Source organism: Falco naumanni, chromosome 15, assembly GCF_017639655.2.
Source record: "Falco naumanni isolate bFalNau1 chromosome 15, bFalNau1.pat, whole genome shotgun sequence".
In the NCBI taxonomy this organism is placed as follows: domain Eukaryota; kingdom Metazoa; phylum Chordata; class Aves; order Falconiformes; family Falconidae; genus Falco; species Falco naumanni.
The window spans coordinates 22,502,799-22,520,556 of record NC_054068.1 but is presented as its reverse complement, the minus strand read 5'-3'; the positions used below and the strand labels follow the sequence as shown (position 1 = coordinate 22,520,556).

The following is a 17,758-nucleotide window of genomic DNA, read 5'->3' as shown; positions in this document are numbered from 1 at the left end:
GAACTATGGGACAACTACAGTAAGGTGAACTTTGGAACATAATAAGGAGGAAAGCCAAGAACCACAGGCAGCCAGCTCTAGAGGAAAAACCGTCAGCTTAAGGGAAGCCCCAGCTTGCTGAAATAAAAGTTCACCTCTTCCATAATTTTTTTTTTTAAAACCCATTTTTACAAAGCAGGGAAAGGCCTTTTCATTCCCCTAGGCACAGGTAGCCAGAAGCCTCTTCCGTTCTTCAAGCAGGGACTGAGAAAGCGTGACCATTCCTCCAGCTGACACGCTTGACCTATGCTGGACACAGCTGCATGGGGAGAGGCACTGCTTGCTGCCCCTCTCAACTCACTGCAGCTCAAGAGGCAGCCTTCTCATAAGCAGTTTGTTACCAAATCACATGCTTGGTCAGCCTGTGGTGCCTGCAACCACTCTGAATTCATTTTAAGAACACAGTAATAAAAGGAGCACTTATTTCTTTTTGAAGCCTCACTGCTACACAATGCCACAACTGCGGTGCCCACCAGTGACAAACAAGCTGCACCAAAAATAAAGTGTCTCAAAACATGCAGGGTCCTGGTGGCTAAAAAAAAAAAAAGTGTCTCCCTGGACACAAAATGGGACAAGAAATAATTACAGCCTAATTAAAGAGCAGGGTCCTAAATCAACAGATTTAAGAAACAGCAGACTTTAGCTTGTGAAGTCAAACTACCCTTCCAGGCGTACTTAATATTTACTGTGATTTTCCTTCATGACTGAAACTTAAGCTAATCAAAGCAATTGCTTCATGAAAGAAAGCCAAGCATTTTCTTCTTAAAGCTCAAAGAGAATAAGTAATGGAAAATGACTGCAAGTAGGTCACATTCTTGCATAAAAGGGAATACAAGTAGCTATAAAAAGAAACCAAAAACAGAGAGAATTGTGCCAGTAGAGAACTAGTGGCTTTTGGAATTAATTAAATAAATAAATATTGGTAACACATTAAGATTCAGAACACAGTGACATTAGATGCAAGTCAAGTCTACAGTTAACTATTAAACCTCTGAAATCTGGACACAGTAGCAACGCAAAATAATGAATGTAATTTAATTTGTGAACTATAGCCTCAGAAGATGCACTTTGAGTTGAAAAATAACAGCCATCTTTTCAGCCCAAGAAGTGTGCTAGACCATTATATTTCAACAGCATTTCGAAGTTTAATTGCACAGGTCCCAGCAGAAGTCAGGAGAATCCTTTCTCCCAAAATCTTATAGGTACCTCAAATTCCCTTCCAGTTCAAATACCCATCATGACAATTCTATGTCAATACTCACTTCCTAGCATCTACATGACAGCCACAAACCATCCTGGACACCTTTAAAGATGTTGTGTCTTTCACAACAACACTGGTGAAACTAAGGGACACGATATAGGCCTTCAATCAGGTAGTGGGCACTCAGACACACCAGCCTCTTTTGGTGTCAAAATTTAATACTCAAAACTAGCACCGTCTCCAGCTTTCAGTCTCTCTGGCACATACACCATGCTATGCTACACTTAGTTATCTTTGAAATACTGCTTTCAAAAGCAGTTAAATACCATCTTGATCTGACAGCATAGAGAAGTGACACCACAAATATTTAACAACATTCAGTCATTTTTAAGAAAATGGGAACACAGTACTTAAACTCATTTGTCCTTTCTGTTGTCTACCCGTCTCCTCTAGCAAATGAAACTGCTCCCTAGGACCCACACTTTTCTTCTGGACTTCAGCTAAGCAATCTGATCTGCAAGAGGCTATTTTCCACCCTTTCACTACTTTGAGACTGTCTCAAATGAAGACAACGCGAGTTACACGTCTAGTTTCAGTCCCAGTTACATTACAATCACCACTTACCACTTCAGCACACAAGGACTGCATTAGCCCCTCCTGCTAGGGTAGTAATCACACAGAGCCATTTGCCTAACACAATCGCCTTTATACAATCACTGTTTTCCAAGATGCTGTCCCACTCTGTAGTTACACCTGTATTCCTTTCTGTGCAAATTACAGCCCTGCATTTAGTCATTAACAACCCAGGATCTCACCAAGCAGCCATCCCCCAGTTACCAAGACCACCTCACTTTTTTAATTATAAAGACAAGAACACTCAAGCTCTTGTGACCTAACTTCAGAAGCTTCAGTGCAAAATTAAACCTACTACTGAATCCACCCCTGCAAGCTTATATACTCTTGTTAACCCCATTCTCCCTGTGAAATTCCAAACCAGCTGTGACCATGTGCCAGCAAAAAAGTTGCAAACAGATTACACATTCAGCATAAGCAATATAATCCTTACCCAGCACAAGCTTGCAGACATGCCAACATAGTCGCCAAGGTTTCTGGAGGAAGCTGAGCACTTTTGGGCTGATCTTTTTCTGGAGCAAGGCCACCCAAGATAGAGGGACATCTTCTCTTTAAGAAGGTCATACAGGCCTGGATGAAAGGCTCCTGAGGAAAAAATGTTATCTTAATCTCCCAAACTGCATCCAAGCCACTATTTCAAACTTGGCAATTGCACTGTGGAAACAACTGCGCTAAGCTATTATAGTTCAGTGAAAATGTACTATCAGACCATAGACACTTTCCACAAGTTTAAAGCTACTTATAAAATTAATGAAGTGACTTAAGTTAGTCACTGATAGAGCGCAGAAATAGAAAGAAAAATCCTGCTTTACCCCATGCTCCCGAATTTTATCTGTGAGCCATTTGTCAAGTTTGAGGTATTCCCGTCGAGAGGCAAGTGCAGCAAGGTCAATAACAAAGGCAAATGGAGTACCATTTAGCAGCATTGACAAGGCCTAAAGAAAAAAAATAATCAGAAGACTAGTAGTGAAGACACAAGGATACCCTTTCTCCTTTTTTTTCCCTTCTTATCCCCATGTACTTTTTAGTACAGAAGTCTTGCAATCACATGCTGCTATGCTTTCTCTGTCAACGAAAAGACTGGTACTATGAGCTTCACCCACTTACAGCTTGCCCGTGAGACAAATAAGCAAGAGCTCTCATTTGAAATCATGACCCTATCTTCTTTGAAGCGACCTTGTGCTGACAGTTTTAAATTCCTCTATATGAAAACCCACCAGCAAATGGCTGAGAGCTACCAAGTCGGTATCACAGCAAAATTAATCACCAGGGTCCAGCACTTCCCTGCAAAGAGACCTCAACCCCTTCAGAGCCACTCTGAATACATTTGCTCTAAGTGTTCATCTTTGAGCACAGGAACTGCTACAACAAAACTGACTTCAAGCAGCAGTTTGCGCTCTTGCACTTTGGAGACACCCAATTATTCTGCATCTAACTTTAGGAAGCAATAAAGTCCTCAAAGAATCTTCTACATTCCCATTTCAATGGTATTCAAGTTTAAAATAGTCAAAGCCCTTCCTGGATTTACAGTCCATTCCCATAGCAAGCAGTCCTATTATACTCCTTCCCAAGTTACTTGTCAGCTAAGCCATGATAACCAGCCCTACCGTGAATGCCAATGAGAACTGCCTTTAGTTCACAACCGGAAAGGTAGAAAGCATCTGTAGTCAGACACCACAACTCAGCTGAAGAGCACTGGTTTCTCAATATTTTTTTTTTTGCGGGAGGCGGGGGGGGAGGTTGTTTTTTTTAAGATGAGGTACAGCAGCAACAAATGAATTCAGACATGCTTAAACAAAGTAATCCTGACTAAATTAGTCACATCTAAGTTAAGCTTGGCCTTTGTTAAAAGATAAGTGAATCTGCATAAGATACCAGAGAGAAAACAACAGCAGTACTTTGAAAAACTCACCTTCAAGTCTTGCGCCACATCAAGAATACGTGACAATTTTGCCTGGTCATACTGCTCCCCTCTCATGTACCATTCTGCCATTGCATGCATGATAAGCTGACGAATTGAAGGAGACTGACCCTGAGAAGAATTAAATTAGGATAATTAGGATTTTACTTCATGCCTCTAGGACAGGGGTCCTCAAACTATGGCCCACAGGCTGGATACTTTACAGACCCCCCCCCCCCCCCCCCCCCGCCTCCACCCCGGGGGTTGGGGTGGGGTGGGGGGCGGGGAGGGGAACCAAGCAGCCACAAATGACCTCCTGCCACTTCATCCACGTGCTGGCCCCGTTTAAAAAGTTTGAGGACCCCTGCTCTAGGAAAAGGATCAACCATGTGAACATTAAATAGGATATTTGACCTCTAAAGCTTAACATGCAAACATATTTACTCTTTAACTTCAGAATTTGACTTCTGAGTTGGGTTTTTTGTGCAATAAACTATCCAGGAACTACAACTGAAAGATGTAGGATGACTATGAAAAGGATGTACATCTCTATCTCTTTCCTACCACTGTACAGGTCTAGTTCCTCTCAACTGTACAGAAACTGCTCTTGGAACGTGCAAATTTACAAAATGTTATGCATGATGTGATGTCTTGAAGTGAGACCTGAAATGTCACACCTTAACATGGAAAACACAGTATCTAGCTCTTTGCTCACACAGGGGCAATTTTAAACTACAACACATTAAGATTTTGATGACAGCAAGGTTTTTGCTTAAAGACTCCCTCAGCTGGGGAAGTGAAATATCCTCAAGTTGTGGATCAGCACCATGATGGCTGCCACATGACATTCTGTACTTTATTCTGAAGCCTACCCTGTGGAAAAGTCACATTCTGCCAGTTCAATACCTTATGCAGAAAGCATATCACTTCTATCCCCCCATTCTTCAATTTAAAGACTTTTGTCAGGGGAAAAAACCAAACATTCATAGTACTTCAGCTAGAAAACAGCCATAATTTTGCAATGAATGTAGACCGAGACTTAAGAGGTAAAGCTTCTTATCAACTCTACTGTATTTGAACAAGGCAAGATATTTCCTAATGCATTCTCCTACCCCAGAGACTTCCTCTGCTGTTAAGTTTCCTCTTATGACTCTTACTTGCTTAACTACCAGTGGACACAATGACAAAGGCCATACCAAAAGGGCAATACATAAAAGCCTACCTGTTTGTCCACTGAAAGCATGGGATTTGCATGCATAATTACCCTGTCTCTGCATGGAAGCTCTCTGTGTGAAGGGTAGCAGCCAGTCCCAAGTTTTCAGAAAACACCCTAGAGGCTCCTAAAACTTACAGTGTAAGTAGCTTCTTTATACATGTTTCTATCTTTTAGCAGAGTACTTTGGTTTAAACTTCCTCATCTCTTATTGCTTCAAGTTTCTACATTTCAAAAAGTGTAAATTTGAGAGTTTGGGGTGGGGGGTGGCATCTACTGTTCTGAGAGTGGAGGGGGTTGTTACTGTTGTGAGAGTTTGGTGTTCTTTTGTTTTCAAAAAAAAATAAAATCAAACTTTGGTTAAAACTGGAAGGAAAAAAAACAAGTCAAGTTTGACTTTGGTCTCTTTGCTTCTCCAGGAATATTTTCTCAGTGAACATGATTTCTTTGTTCTGAATATATTTCCACAAAGAAAATCAAATCACAACAGTTTGCTTCAAGACAGGGATGAGATAACTCATACTATTTCCGTTAAGCCACTGCTAATTTACCCCTTTGGTTTTAAATTACCCAGTTCATAAACCAATATAAGCATTGTTTTAACTGTTCAACCCACTTAACAAGCTTTCAGTTCCACGAACAAACTACAGGCACACTTATTAAAAATACTTACCTGCCCATGCCATGCATAGTGCAAAATGATAGCAGAGTTGGGATGGTTGCCAAGGAAAATCGGCATGAGCGTGGAGATGAGTTCATGGCGCAAGGTATGCCAGGACGTGTTGATCTGCAGTAAGGCCAATACCAACATATCTGGGCAATGCTTGATAGGAAAACTGAAGAGCTGCTTGACCTGCTCATACTGTCCCACTTCTGCCAGTCGTAACAGAGATTCAATCAAATCCAGGCTCTTCCTAACAAAAGGAAAAAACCAAATAGACAACAACCCCCCAGAAGTTACAAAGTAGTTGGCTTACAGGATCCTGGATTCACACATTTTGCAGCAACAACTGAAAGACTACATATAGAGCAATGCCTACTGCGAACAACCTGACCCTGCAGCTCTTACCACATACAATTAAGCCTACAAGACCATTACAACTTTTTTTTAAAAAAAAAAAACCATTTAAGAGCTTTTTCTGATTTTGTTAGGGAAGAGAGAGAATTGAAAGCTGATGCCGGAAAAAATCAGCTTGAGGTGGGTCACTTTGATAACTTGGCTTGAAACATACTTCCAGAAATGGAATACACCTTTCAAAACACCCGAGGTTCCCACCTGTGAAACTTAGTGAATATATTCTACTTGTTTTGTCTGCCTTACAGACAAGTAATCATTGCCACCTCCCCCAATTTACCCATTATCCTCCATCTTCCCATTCACTATTTTGGGCCATACAGTGGAAATAGAAGTAAATACCTTCACTGAAATCAGCTACAGAGCTGCATCAGAAGGGGTGTAAAGGTCAGCTTGAAGTCAAACTAGTCAGCTTTATGCAATAACTCAGCAATAGCTGTATAAATTTACTATTTAAATCCCAGGATTCCTTTCATACAAGTAGAGGAAGTTTTTCTAAGGTCATCATGGGAAAGACAAATTTAAATTCATACCTCCACGCTCACAGCATCTGCCAAAATACATCAGCAGAAGTTCTCCAGACAACCAAAAGACTCCAATAAAAGCAAGAACTGGCAGTACCTTTTCAGGTATTATGGAAGTACACAGGATTTTCTGATATGAGAGTTTTCACTGATCAAACACGGAACTAATACTAATGGCTGATCTATTGGGATGTACACAGCGCTACAAAGAAATCTGGTTGCATAAAGACAAAGCCACATTTGACTAGACAAGCAAGTTAACTCTAGGTACAAAAAGAAGTTGAGAGCAGGTTTACCATGTAGCAATTTCTCGATTGTCATCCTCCGGTGGTGCTTTCAGGATGTCTGTGGCAACAGTATGACAAGGGTAGTCAGCAAAACAGAAGATGTCGGGGTTTATGAGGGAATGTTGAATGAAAGAGAGCTGGAATAAAAGACATCAGAAGTAGTTTAGATATTTGGAGTTTGAGGTTCCTTCCACTTTATTAACTGCCACATTTCTGAGAATGACATAAACCAAAGCCAAGATGAGCCAAGATTTACTATCAATGTGTTTTACATAACTGATCATCTCACACTTTTCCTCCCTGGATTTCCGGAAGTGACAGACACACACATGCTGAGGGTACTTGTTTGCACAAAGCTGTAGCCTTTTTGTGCAACCAGACAAAAACAGTTCTACAATCAGCTGCATCACCCATCAGAACTCTGCTAAAACCAGGTGTTGCCACACACATACAGCAAGTGATCATCTCCTCCCAAACAATGCAGACCCCGCTCAATTAACAGACTGTACTTCAACATACCCGAGGCCTGTGCCTTACAGGCCAAGTTCTCAAGTGGGACTTGTCTAAAAATTCATGTCACCAATCCACATTTGCAATTCAAGAAATTCAGGAAATTTGCAAGATGCAACAGAAATGCTGGTAAACCTACCTGGCCCTCCGCGTGCTTCCAAGGTCTGTATATGGCATTAACTGGAAAAACTTCCATGCCCAGCCCTCTCTGGATGCCAAACACTACAATATGCAGGCCCTTGCTGTCACGAATCTGAAATCCCGGATGGTCCAATTCATAGGTTACTACTTTGAAGTCCAGGCTAGGATTCTGCAAACAGAAACCCAAGAGTAGTCATCCATCAGCATTACCATCTTCAGTACTGTCTTGTAAGAACCCCTATTCATCAGTATTTTAACCAGCTTAACATTCACCTGACTTGTAGTTGAAAGCAAGGTTTTTGTTTTAACAGAACCAGGATTTAGACAGCTGTGTGAACTTGATGCAAGTTAATGTTTGAAACTAGCCTGTGAGACTGCACTTCCCCCAGCACTACAGGCAGTAGCTATCTATCCTTCCAAACATTTCACTAACAAGCCTTCAAAAACAAAAAAACCCAACCCCAACACATAGCTCCTTTCTTAGCATGCTGACTCAATTCTTTTGTAGGCTTCCATATACCTTCCAACAGAAGGCAGAAGGGTCTGACCTGCTGGCAAGAACAACTTGTTTTTCCTTTCGTAAAATGTACACTGCAAGTACTTGCAAAGCACCTATTAGACTTGCAGATATTCCACAAGGATGAGGGAGCTTGGAGGGAACTATGGCCACCGTGGAACACAGACCACTCATTTCAGAGATAGCTGAGCAACAAAGGTAGTTATGTGTTCCAAGGCTTATAAAAACAACACAGTGAGTCCTGCACAGATTAGAAGGAACATACAAGAAAAAAAAAAATAATCACCCAATATAAGGCAGGCAAAAGAAACTGTACTCATGTTTCACTAAGTTAATTACAAAAAATGCTGCTTTAAGTGGCGGAAAGATTTTCCATTTCTGAAGCATCATCATATGCAAAAAGCATTTAGTTTTGGAATCAATAGCTACAAAAATATTTTGTTTAATTCTCATCATTAATGCCTACAGTGAACAGCTTTTCAAAACAAGGTGCCTGACGCACAAAACTTTCCACTGTCAGAAATCATTTCAAACAAAATGCTCAGAGAACGAATGCTGGAGTATGTGGGAGCAGTGTGGAATAAATCTCAAGTTGCACCCAAGTTAGCCATTCAGGCAGCTTTTAATGCCCACAATTCCTCAGAATTTTCTTGTTCATGAGGAAAAACACTAATCATTTAAGTATAGCAGTGCTATCACTTTAGTGAGATTCAAAGCCATTCAGACTGCTAGGAGCTTAAAAAAATTAATACACACATTGAGATATGCTCTTCTTCCAGATACTCCACATAAAAGAAAGACACTCACGAAACTTACCAGCTCTTTAAGAACATCAATTAAGACCTCCACATTCCAGGTATGGGCTTGTGCTCCATCACTTTTATCTTTCCCGTCACTCCAAATCCCACTGCCAGGAGCCGAAATAGACTGCAAGTTAAATACACTCAATCAAATACTAGTTAAAAATAAAGCAGCCTCAAAAGCCACTAGCTACAGAACTAGCTACACCAAGCAGAAGTTCAGACCAGTAGACCAGTCAGACCAGTAATGACACCAGTTGCACACTTTGAGAATCCTTCATTCAGGAGTGTACTACAGAATTTACAGCAGAGTAAGTGTTGAAAGATAAACACAATTCTTAAATTACGACAGTCTAGCATTTCAACTCCTTATTTTCTGCCGATTAAAACATATCTAATGCCCACCCCGGTAGGCCACTCACTTGTAATGGAATACCATCCGTCAACCCCGAATGAGTTCGAGCCATCATCCCCAAAACCCTGGCAACCTGGGCAGCCGTGACTTCCCGAACACCAAACTGCATGATTATGTTGCGACATTCTTCGACACTAAGATGCAACAGAACAGAGAGATCTTAATACAAAACCAGGCTTCACTGTGGCACAAGATAAGACAGAGAGACCAAAACAAGAACTGAGACTACAGCTGGGACAGCACACAGATTGCTGGGAGAAACTAACTGCAGACTGACCATTCACTCAACTTCAGTTATGTTCATCAAATGATCCAACATAACAAAGTTCCAGGACAAGCAAGAGAAATCCAGTAGAAAGCGCATGCAATTATTTCCATGAAACATACTGTGCCACCTATTCAGTTCAAAGCTAGATCTACTTAAGCAACAGTGAGAGACATTCCACAGGCTACGCTCTGTCAAAGTAAAAGCACAGGGTAAGTTTAGCACTGTTCTCTGTTAAAAGCACTTCCACATATTGACCTGTGATACAGAGCTTCAAAGACTGACATTTTCTGCCAGCTAAAAGTGAATAAAGGCCTTGACAATGCACATTTCAAAACGATGACGTGCACTGTTCAAGAGGTGAAAGTATGCCTTTTAGCCTGATGCAAGCCACGGTGTCTCTGATTAAGGTCACCAGCAAAAACATTCAAGGAGCCAAAAGAGCAATGAATGAGCATATGCTTAAGTTTCAATTTTAGAACTGAAGGCCTGTTTTGCAGTTTTCTCTTTCATTTTGTTAACACTTCGTAATTAGGCAAACAAGATTTATACAGCATCAGTATAGATATAAACGATGTTTTATTAACAGGCACATCTTAACAGAGGGAATAACTTTCAGTATCTTCCAACACATTTATATTGTGCATCTCCTTACTCCACTGTTGAAACAGAAACTTGTGTTAGCATCTTTGATATTTGATCACCTCCCCAAAGTAGTCAACAGTCTTCTTTTAAAATACAGAATTGTTTACTTCTCTTAGCTTATGCTTAACAAATCTTTTTAAAAAAGAACCAACACATTAGGTTCATACTGAGGGCTAAAGAATAAGGCCTGCCTCAAAAACAGCCACATGCTTGCAGGCTCCTGTAAGCACTACCCTAAATCCTTAAAAACTGCATTCAAAAACTGAGCTGGATTTGTGCAGGTAAGTGCAGACAGCAAATAAACAGCAAGAAGCAACTTTAATATATGCAAATGTACTCCTCAACAGACAGCTTCTGACTCAAGTCTAGCTTCATCTTCCACTTTGCTAGTAACTATTCCAATTCACACAAGTATATAAACAAATAGCCCATGTAATACAATACTTGTGCTAGGTGCTATAAGCAAGATCTTTAGTCTGCTGCTCCCCCAACCCCATACAGCTCTACAGCTGACAGCCCGTTCATGTGGCTCCAGCAAGTCAACAGAGCTGCCCATCTAACATTTCAGAGTAGGGGCAGCGAGCAAGCATATGGAACACTGCTGAAGACGTGGGTAACGCATGTCTATGAATGCATACACAAACCCAGGGTGTGTTTAAGACAGCTGTATTTTTACCAAAACAAGCCTAAGCAGGCGATGACTGACACAGCTGTTAAGGTACTCCAACAATTCACTACCATAATTTCTAGAAATTATCTCAAATACACTGTGTACCACACCAATCTAAACCCAATGCAACAAAAAGAAAGCCACTGCTGGTCAATTCTCTTGAAGTGAGACTATTACCTTCAGTTCTTCTGTAGCCTATTTCATGTGAACAGTGAGCTAACAGGAGTCTGTCACCAGAGCAAAGTTCTTCCAATAACAGAGTAGGATGTAGATGGAATTTATGCCTACCTAGCCAATTTGGTTTTGCTTAAAAAAAAAAGGGTGGTGGTCAAATACTTATACACCCTTCACAAGGAATTTGAAAAGCTTTAGTTAACACTTCTTACCATGATAACATCCTATACCATCTCAACAGACATGCTATACACAACAGAAGAAAGCAAAATACAAAACTGGAATCAGAACAAATGACCTTATAATATTTAACGAGGTTCTAGTTATTTTAGTACTTTCAAGTGTTCTTAACCTTTTGCCTCAAGAAAACGACTGCCACCCAAAATGCTTGAAAATTACATTTTCCTACAAACCTTGTACAAAAGCCATAACCAACTTCTTGCATGAAATCTGCCAGAGAACTCTCCATCATGGTTTTGGCTATCCCTCCAGAATCAGGCAGGATCCTGTCCATTAGAATGTCCCGTTTTTCAGGGTATAGAAGTGGTGCAAGCACCACAGGGCAACGCTCCTGGGGAAAATCTAAAGGCAAGAGTAAACAGAATTGTCAAAAAACACAGAATACCAGTTGTACGCAAGCAACTATTCAAAATAACATGACTGCTGGGCTGGAGTTTCCCTGCTGCTGTAGAAATCAAGAGGCTAATCGTGCGACAGCCCTCCACCCCACCTCCCAGTCCTCCATCGGCACTTGGATAATGCTAGCAAACAAGAATGTGGAATAGACTAGGTTCATACAGGTTTACTGCAGCTGCCCAAACGGACTAACAGCTGTGCTAGTGGTAAGTTTAAAACTAAACTGTCACTAAGAGTCATCCAAAAAAAAGCACAGAGCAGGAAACAATACAGCAGTACCACAAAATCCTCTCCTCCAACTCAGGAAGCATTAAGAAACCAAGGATCTGCTATTGAGTCTAAGTAGTCTAGCAAATCTAAACCAGGCACCTGGGGCATGGAACAAAAGCATACTCCCTTCTTCCTTCCAGGGAAGCAAAGTTTAAGAGAGACACAGCGTGTGGACGGAGTTCTGCTCACAGTGGAAAGCAGCAAAGACACCTCATGGGCAGGCTTTCCTGAGAAAACATTATCTTTAAGATGATGCATAATGTCGCCATATCCCCTGAGGGCCATTCAGAGAAGAGTTCCCAGTATGAACTAAGTAGTTAAACATTGTTCTTGTATAAAAGGTGCTTTCCTCTAGGTCAGCACAGAACCAAGGAATGGGTTGAGTTAAATTCAGTTAGCTTTGAGAACAAATCCTCCTTACTCTGATGGGTTTACAGCAAACACTGTTTTGGAGGAGACTACCATAACGATGACATCCCCATGGTAGTTTTCAGGCAACGAACTGGCATTTGATCCAAAAGAACTTCCCTTGCTGTGCTAGTGTTTCCTCATAGAACTGCAGCGCATATCAACAACCCAGTGCTTAAAAGCTAGTAAAGAGTTCAAGTTTTTCAGTGACAGTGCACTGAGTTGCTTTAGTTAAATCCACAAATATGACCCTACGCAAGCAAGCATACACAGACTAATAATAACCCCTAACTTAATACTCATTTATCACAACTTCTCACAAAACCCAAACACAAGACTGTGTTACTGCTCATTCAAGAAAAAACAGTATATTATGGCCCAGTGCCAGAACAGTGGTATTTTTCTGCCATTTAGGATTACAAAAATTTACCGAGTCCTACCTCACCAAGCTCCCTACCAATTCATCAGCAGTCTGCACTGATAGTAAGTTAGGAAAATCCACTTCAGAGTCTGCATTTAGACAGGCTTCCTGAACACCACCACACTTACCTCTACGTAATGTTTTGAGGAAAGCTTCAATCTGTTCCTGTCCTACCCCAAAGGCTCCCTTCTGCCCAAAAAGGAGATGGGAGAGCAGAAGGTGCAGGACCTCTATTGCAATATCTTGGAAGCCACCTTCTTGATTTCCACTGACGTCTGCGTCAATGTAAGAGCGCAAAAGATCCGGGAGTTTCTGTTTGATAAACTGGGCAGCTTTTGAAAACAAAAGAGGCTGGAGTCAAAACCTGACATTTCTTTTTAAATATGAACATTCTTTTTAGCTAGGTACCATTCCCTTAGTCAGTTTACCACAAGCCACAACAGTTCAGATTTAAACAGAAATCTCATAATCCATACTCAGCACTCATAAATTTATGGACCTCTAGAAGATAAGATACCAAACTACCTCAATTTGATTCATTATCTACCAAGTCATTCATGGAAGGGACCTTCAACTTCATATAAGAAAAGAATACTGTGCTACCTACTGCCCCTCTGAAAACTGTGCTAGACTTCATTGGCACCATTAATTGCAAGGTCTTGTATTACTCTGGTCACACAGGTACACCTCTATCCATCTAGAAAGCCCACTGCTTAGAAAAAAGTGTGCCTGCTGCAGTACTATGGAAGCTTCACTTACCAAAACCTCGTAGATCTGAGCTGAAAGAGTTCAGTAAAGCGAGACCAAAAATCACCTACAAACAAGAGCAAACATCATAGTGAGGGAACATCGTCCCTTCTAACAAGCTTAGTAAAAAAATCTTTATTTTTGAAGTAAGCTTTCACCTACCTCTTGAACTTTACTTAATTTGATGACTTTACTCAATTGGGCAAATAAATGGGGTGAAGGCTTTAGACTCTGAAACGGGTAAGAAGAGTTAAATAGAAGCTGTTAAAGGATTAGTCTCATTGGTAATGTGGCAAGCTATCTAGAGTCTGTTTGCAGGTCTGGAAAATTAGTAACTATTCTGCTGTAGGTTAACACAAAGCTACACAAACATCTTTGGAACTATTTTTGGATACATCTAAATTAAATGTTTCTTCTTCATGTCCCACTTTCATTATTAAACCACTATCATGGCTTTCATACTGAATTCAACAGGAGTACCGGTAATTTATTTTGGTTCTGGCTGCCACAAACAAGCCATAAAGTACTACCATTAGGTTAAGCTTTAAAATTAGTTTGCAGTCATTCTGAGTGATCAAATAACTTCCTCACTTTAACAAAAAAAACCCAACCCCCCAACTTCTGGGGAAGCTCAGTTTTTGAAGCCTTTAATACACCCAATCTTAGCCATAAAAAAAACCCAGGAAAAACGCAAGGGAAAACCAGCTGGCTTCCTACAGACCAACGCACTGCAGTTTCTGACACTGGGATCCCCTGCAAGAAGCATACAAACCTTCTGATAGTGCAACGGATTGTCAATGGCGTAGGACAGCGTCGAGATAAAGTTTGGTTTTGTAATCAGCGACGCACACTCCTGGATCAGAAATTGAGTCTGAAAAGAACAAGGTAACTTGAACACTCATTGTTTTGCAACAGGAAAATAAACCAAAACTCTGTCCACTGTGTGCAGTAAATGTGAACAAAGATAAGGTGCTTAAGTCTTTTAAGTGCCCAAATTCTCATTAACATTAGCTATCTTCATTCAAGTTTTTATCAGGTTTCGTTTGGGTATTCTTTTAATATTTAGAAAGCAATCAAGTATTCTCTATCATATGTGCAAAGTTTTGTTTTCTGTAAGCATCCTCACACATTGCAACAGACAATCTAAGAACACGTCATTGCTGTTTATGAGCAAAAAAGTCTGTGGCAAAATTGCTTAAGGATGAAAACACTCTTGAGAATAGACATAGACAGCACCAGAAGTGTTAGTGGGTCTGGACAAAGTTTTAAAAGACAAAGAAAGACTTTCAAAATAGAGCACTGTGTGTGGTAGAAAGAGCAATTGTACTGAAGCCATCTGTTTTTCCAGATCAAGCAATTATAATGAGTCAGATATCCACAATTTGTTGTCTTTTGACTTCAGGACTGGCAAAAGGTGCTTGCAATTGAATGGCCATATACCAGAAGAGAGTTCGCTTGAAGCTACTACCTCTCACCTGCCTCTGTGCTTAAAACAGGTCAATCCCTACTGCAGATTTTTAACAATGAAAACTATTAAGTAGATGCCTCAGTGCAAACCATACCTGATGAAAATCTTTGCCACTGCTTTTACCATCGCCACTGAAATCCACGTGCGAGAATAGACAGCGTAGTAAATGCCTGTCTGCCTCGGGACCGTGCCTATTCACAATCTGGAAAAAAAATAAATCCAAAAACCATCTTGGTAGCAAATAGTCATTACAGAGCAAGATCTGAATCTAATACCATGGATACAGCAGTGCTTCTGGGGGTTAAGTCATCTACAATTTTAACTATTAAGAATGTTCCTTTTTAATCAGTAACCTAGAAACTAAGTCATTAACCATATTTGCAAATGTAAAGTATAAACCAAGAGAGAAAGAATCTAGACGTGTCAGTGACACAGAAGCCACACATTTCATGGGCAGTATTTTTAAAAAGCTATGTAAAAAGGGGTTTTCAAGTCACCTAGAAGATGATTTCAAGTTGCTCTGCCACTAAAGCTGCCCAGAATCCACACAGTGCCACAGCCTCACTTCTCCCCACAGCTACAGTGCTTAACTCTGCAAGAGTACAGCCCTGGGACAGCTGGCACCGCTGTGCTATGCCTATGTAGCAGGAATTCATCCCAGCAGCAAGCCATCATACAGCACCTTCACTGATCTTGCAGGCAGCTTCTACGTTGTCTACTGGTCCTAACTGTCATTATTCCAGTGTTTGTTAAGACACGAGGGCATACTATACAGGAAGTTTTTTCTGCCATCTAAAGAAAAAAGATCATCTCAAAATTGCTTATTAGCAAGCTTTAAACTCAAATAGCATATGCTGAACACCTGCAGCTGAAACCTTTTATCAAGTCTTCCCCCTGTCATTAGAGCTCATTCAACTGAATTCTATATCTCAGTCATAGGTGATCTGCATTTGTGAATTTGCAATACCTATCACTCATTACTAAATCTTAACAACAATATTAAACTTAAGTCAAATGATAGGGGATTCTAACAAAAATGTAACTCTTGGCTACATCCCAGCTCATCAGCTTGCTGTCTGAAATACCTTCAGGTTGTTTCAGCACTTACTCTTTTCTTTAAATCTTATCTAACTGGACATCATTATTTGTTTTTGGTAAAATCCATACTGGCAGAAATTTGAAGTCCATTAATAACCAATAGCTTGCCTCTTTTGTTCACATAGTAGTAGCCAACATCAAATCCAACCTTCACCTTTTGGCAGAAGTTTTGCCATTGTTTCCCCATTTCTTGCTGCAGGACAGACAACGTGCCAGTACAAACCAGCAGCTCTGCCTAAACTCTGACTGCCTCCACCAAGCTGACAGCTTCCCCGTGTCTTAAATATCCTTGTTTGCCAGTAGTTTCTTTGTCCAAAAAGACAAACAGCATTGCTTTAGGCTGCATCCACTCTGGTTCTGCTGCTTCTGATCATTCTCATTTCAATTTTTCTACCATTACATGACACCATGCTTCCCTTTCCTTCACAGCCTGCTAATGCCAGTGGCTGTCAAGTTTTGATCTGCTGGAAAGAAACATTCGACTCTGATATAGCTCTGCTCCTTGACCAGAGGGCTAGAATATACATGCTTATGGTATGTCAGTGCAGAGTAAATAGCCTGCTCCAGTTCTGTTGACAGCACTGTTTTCATAGGCAGCCATCCCCCCATGATTAGGTAGCAAGATGCTCAAACTGGTGCAAAAGGCAGTGAAACTGAATTGACAGCTAGTTCTACTAGTTAGCTCAGGCTTCAGAAAACAGGCAATTCATTGAAGCAATCCCAATATGTAGATTTAGATATGGTAACAAGACTGGCATGAAGCTGGACCCATCTCCTAGGGTGCTACTTGTTGCCATGACCAAGATGAATTCATCAAAGCAGATGGACACAGGTATGTACTTAAAGCCATCAACACAACTTCTCTGCATCTGAATTAGATTGCTTCCTTGCACACAAGTAACTTCAAAAGGTAAATCATTTGAAAATTTAACATATGGGGAGGAGGGGATGAGAAGGCTAGAAGTGTAGCGTAACATCTTTCAACTTTAACTGCATTCACAAAAGAGCTTTTCTAGGGAGCAGGGAATGAGAATTGCTTGTTTTCCTGTAGAAAGAGTAGAAAGAAAGCTTTGTATTGGCAGCCTTCATAAAAATTTACAGGACAGTCTACCCAATCATAAAATACCCTATAAAGACTTTTTTTTCTTACCACGAGGGTGATCAAGCACTGACACAGGCTGCCCTGAGAGGTTGTGGAGTCTCCATCCATATTGGTACTCAAAAGCTGTCTGGACACATTCCTGGGTAACCACCTTTAGGGGACCCTGTTTGAGCAGGAGGCTGGACCAGATGACGTCCAAAGGTCCCTTCCAACCTCAACCACTCTGCGATTCAGGATAAAAGTTTGAGCCGCCCATATTTAGATTTATCATACAGAGAATAGGTGGATTTTGTTTAGGCAAACACAGGCTTAGATTGAAAATAACTCCATTTTTTGGGATCCAGAAAGTTTTGTTTTCCTAGATTAATGCCGGCAAAGCCCTTCCCTCCTCTCCAACCAGGTTCTCCTTACCACAGAGTTCAGGAAAAGGAGACCATGAAAACTCACTTCAGAGGATGCCATTCTCTAGAATTTGTCTGACAAATGCACAGGAGATTAGGTAGCTTTTTTTTTTTAAACATATATTCTATTTTTTTAAAGCAGTCTTAAAAGCATCAGCTATGTTAAACTGACTACTGAAAATATGTTTAAGCAGAAAT

The 17,758-nt window shown here is 40.7% G+C and overlaps 1 protein-coding gene across 11 annotated transcripts in view; it reads right to left on the bottom strand.

Moving 5' to 3' along the window:
- Positions 1–17,758, bottom strand: part of CNOT1 (CCR4-NOT transcription complex subunit 1) — a 61,465-nt gene that overhangs the window by 35,524 nt on the left and 8,183 nt on the right. For all 11 annotated transcript variants that reach the window (XM_040615831.1, XM_040615838.1, XM_040615834.1 and 8 more), the window contains exons 3-16: positions 15,054–15,161; positions 14,264–14,362; positions 13,654–13,722; positions 13,504–13,558; positions 12,873–13,076; positions 11,423–11,591; positions 9,263–9,389; positions 8,857–8,967; positions 7,522–7,692; positions 6,882–7,009; positions 5,660–5,900; positions 3,786–3,905; positions 2,686–2,808; positions 2,307–2,458 (exon numbers count right to left, since the gene is read on the bottom strand). In XM_040615831.1, the coding sequence (XP_040471765.1) occupies positions 2,307–2,458; positions 2,686–2,808; positions 3,786–3,905; positions 5,660–5,900; positions 6,882–7,009; positions 7,522–7,692; positions 8,857–8,967; positions 9,263–9,389; positions 11,423–11,591; positions 12,873–13,076; positions 13,504–13,558; positions 13,654–13,722; positions 14,264–14,362; positions 15,054–15,161 (1,877 nt within the window). The remainder of the gene's footprint in view (positions 1–2,306; positions 2,459–2,685; positions 2,809–3,785; positions 3,906–5,659; positions 5,901–6,881; positions 7,010–7,521; positions 7,693–8,856; positions 8,968–9,262; positions 9,390–11,422; positions 11,592–12,872; positions 13,077–13,503; positions 13,559–13,653; positions 13,723–14,263; positions 14,363–15,053; positions 15,162–17,758) is intronic.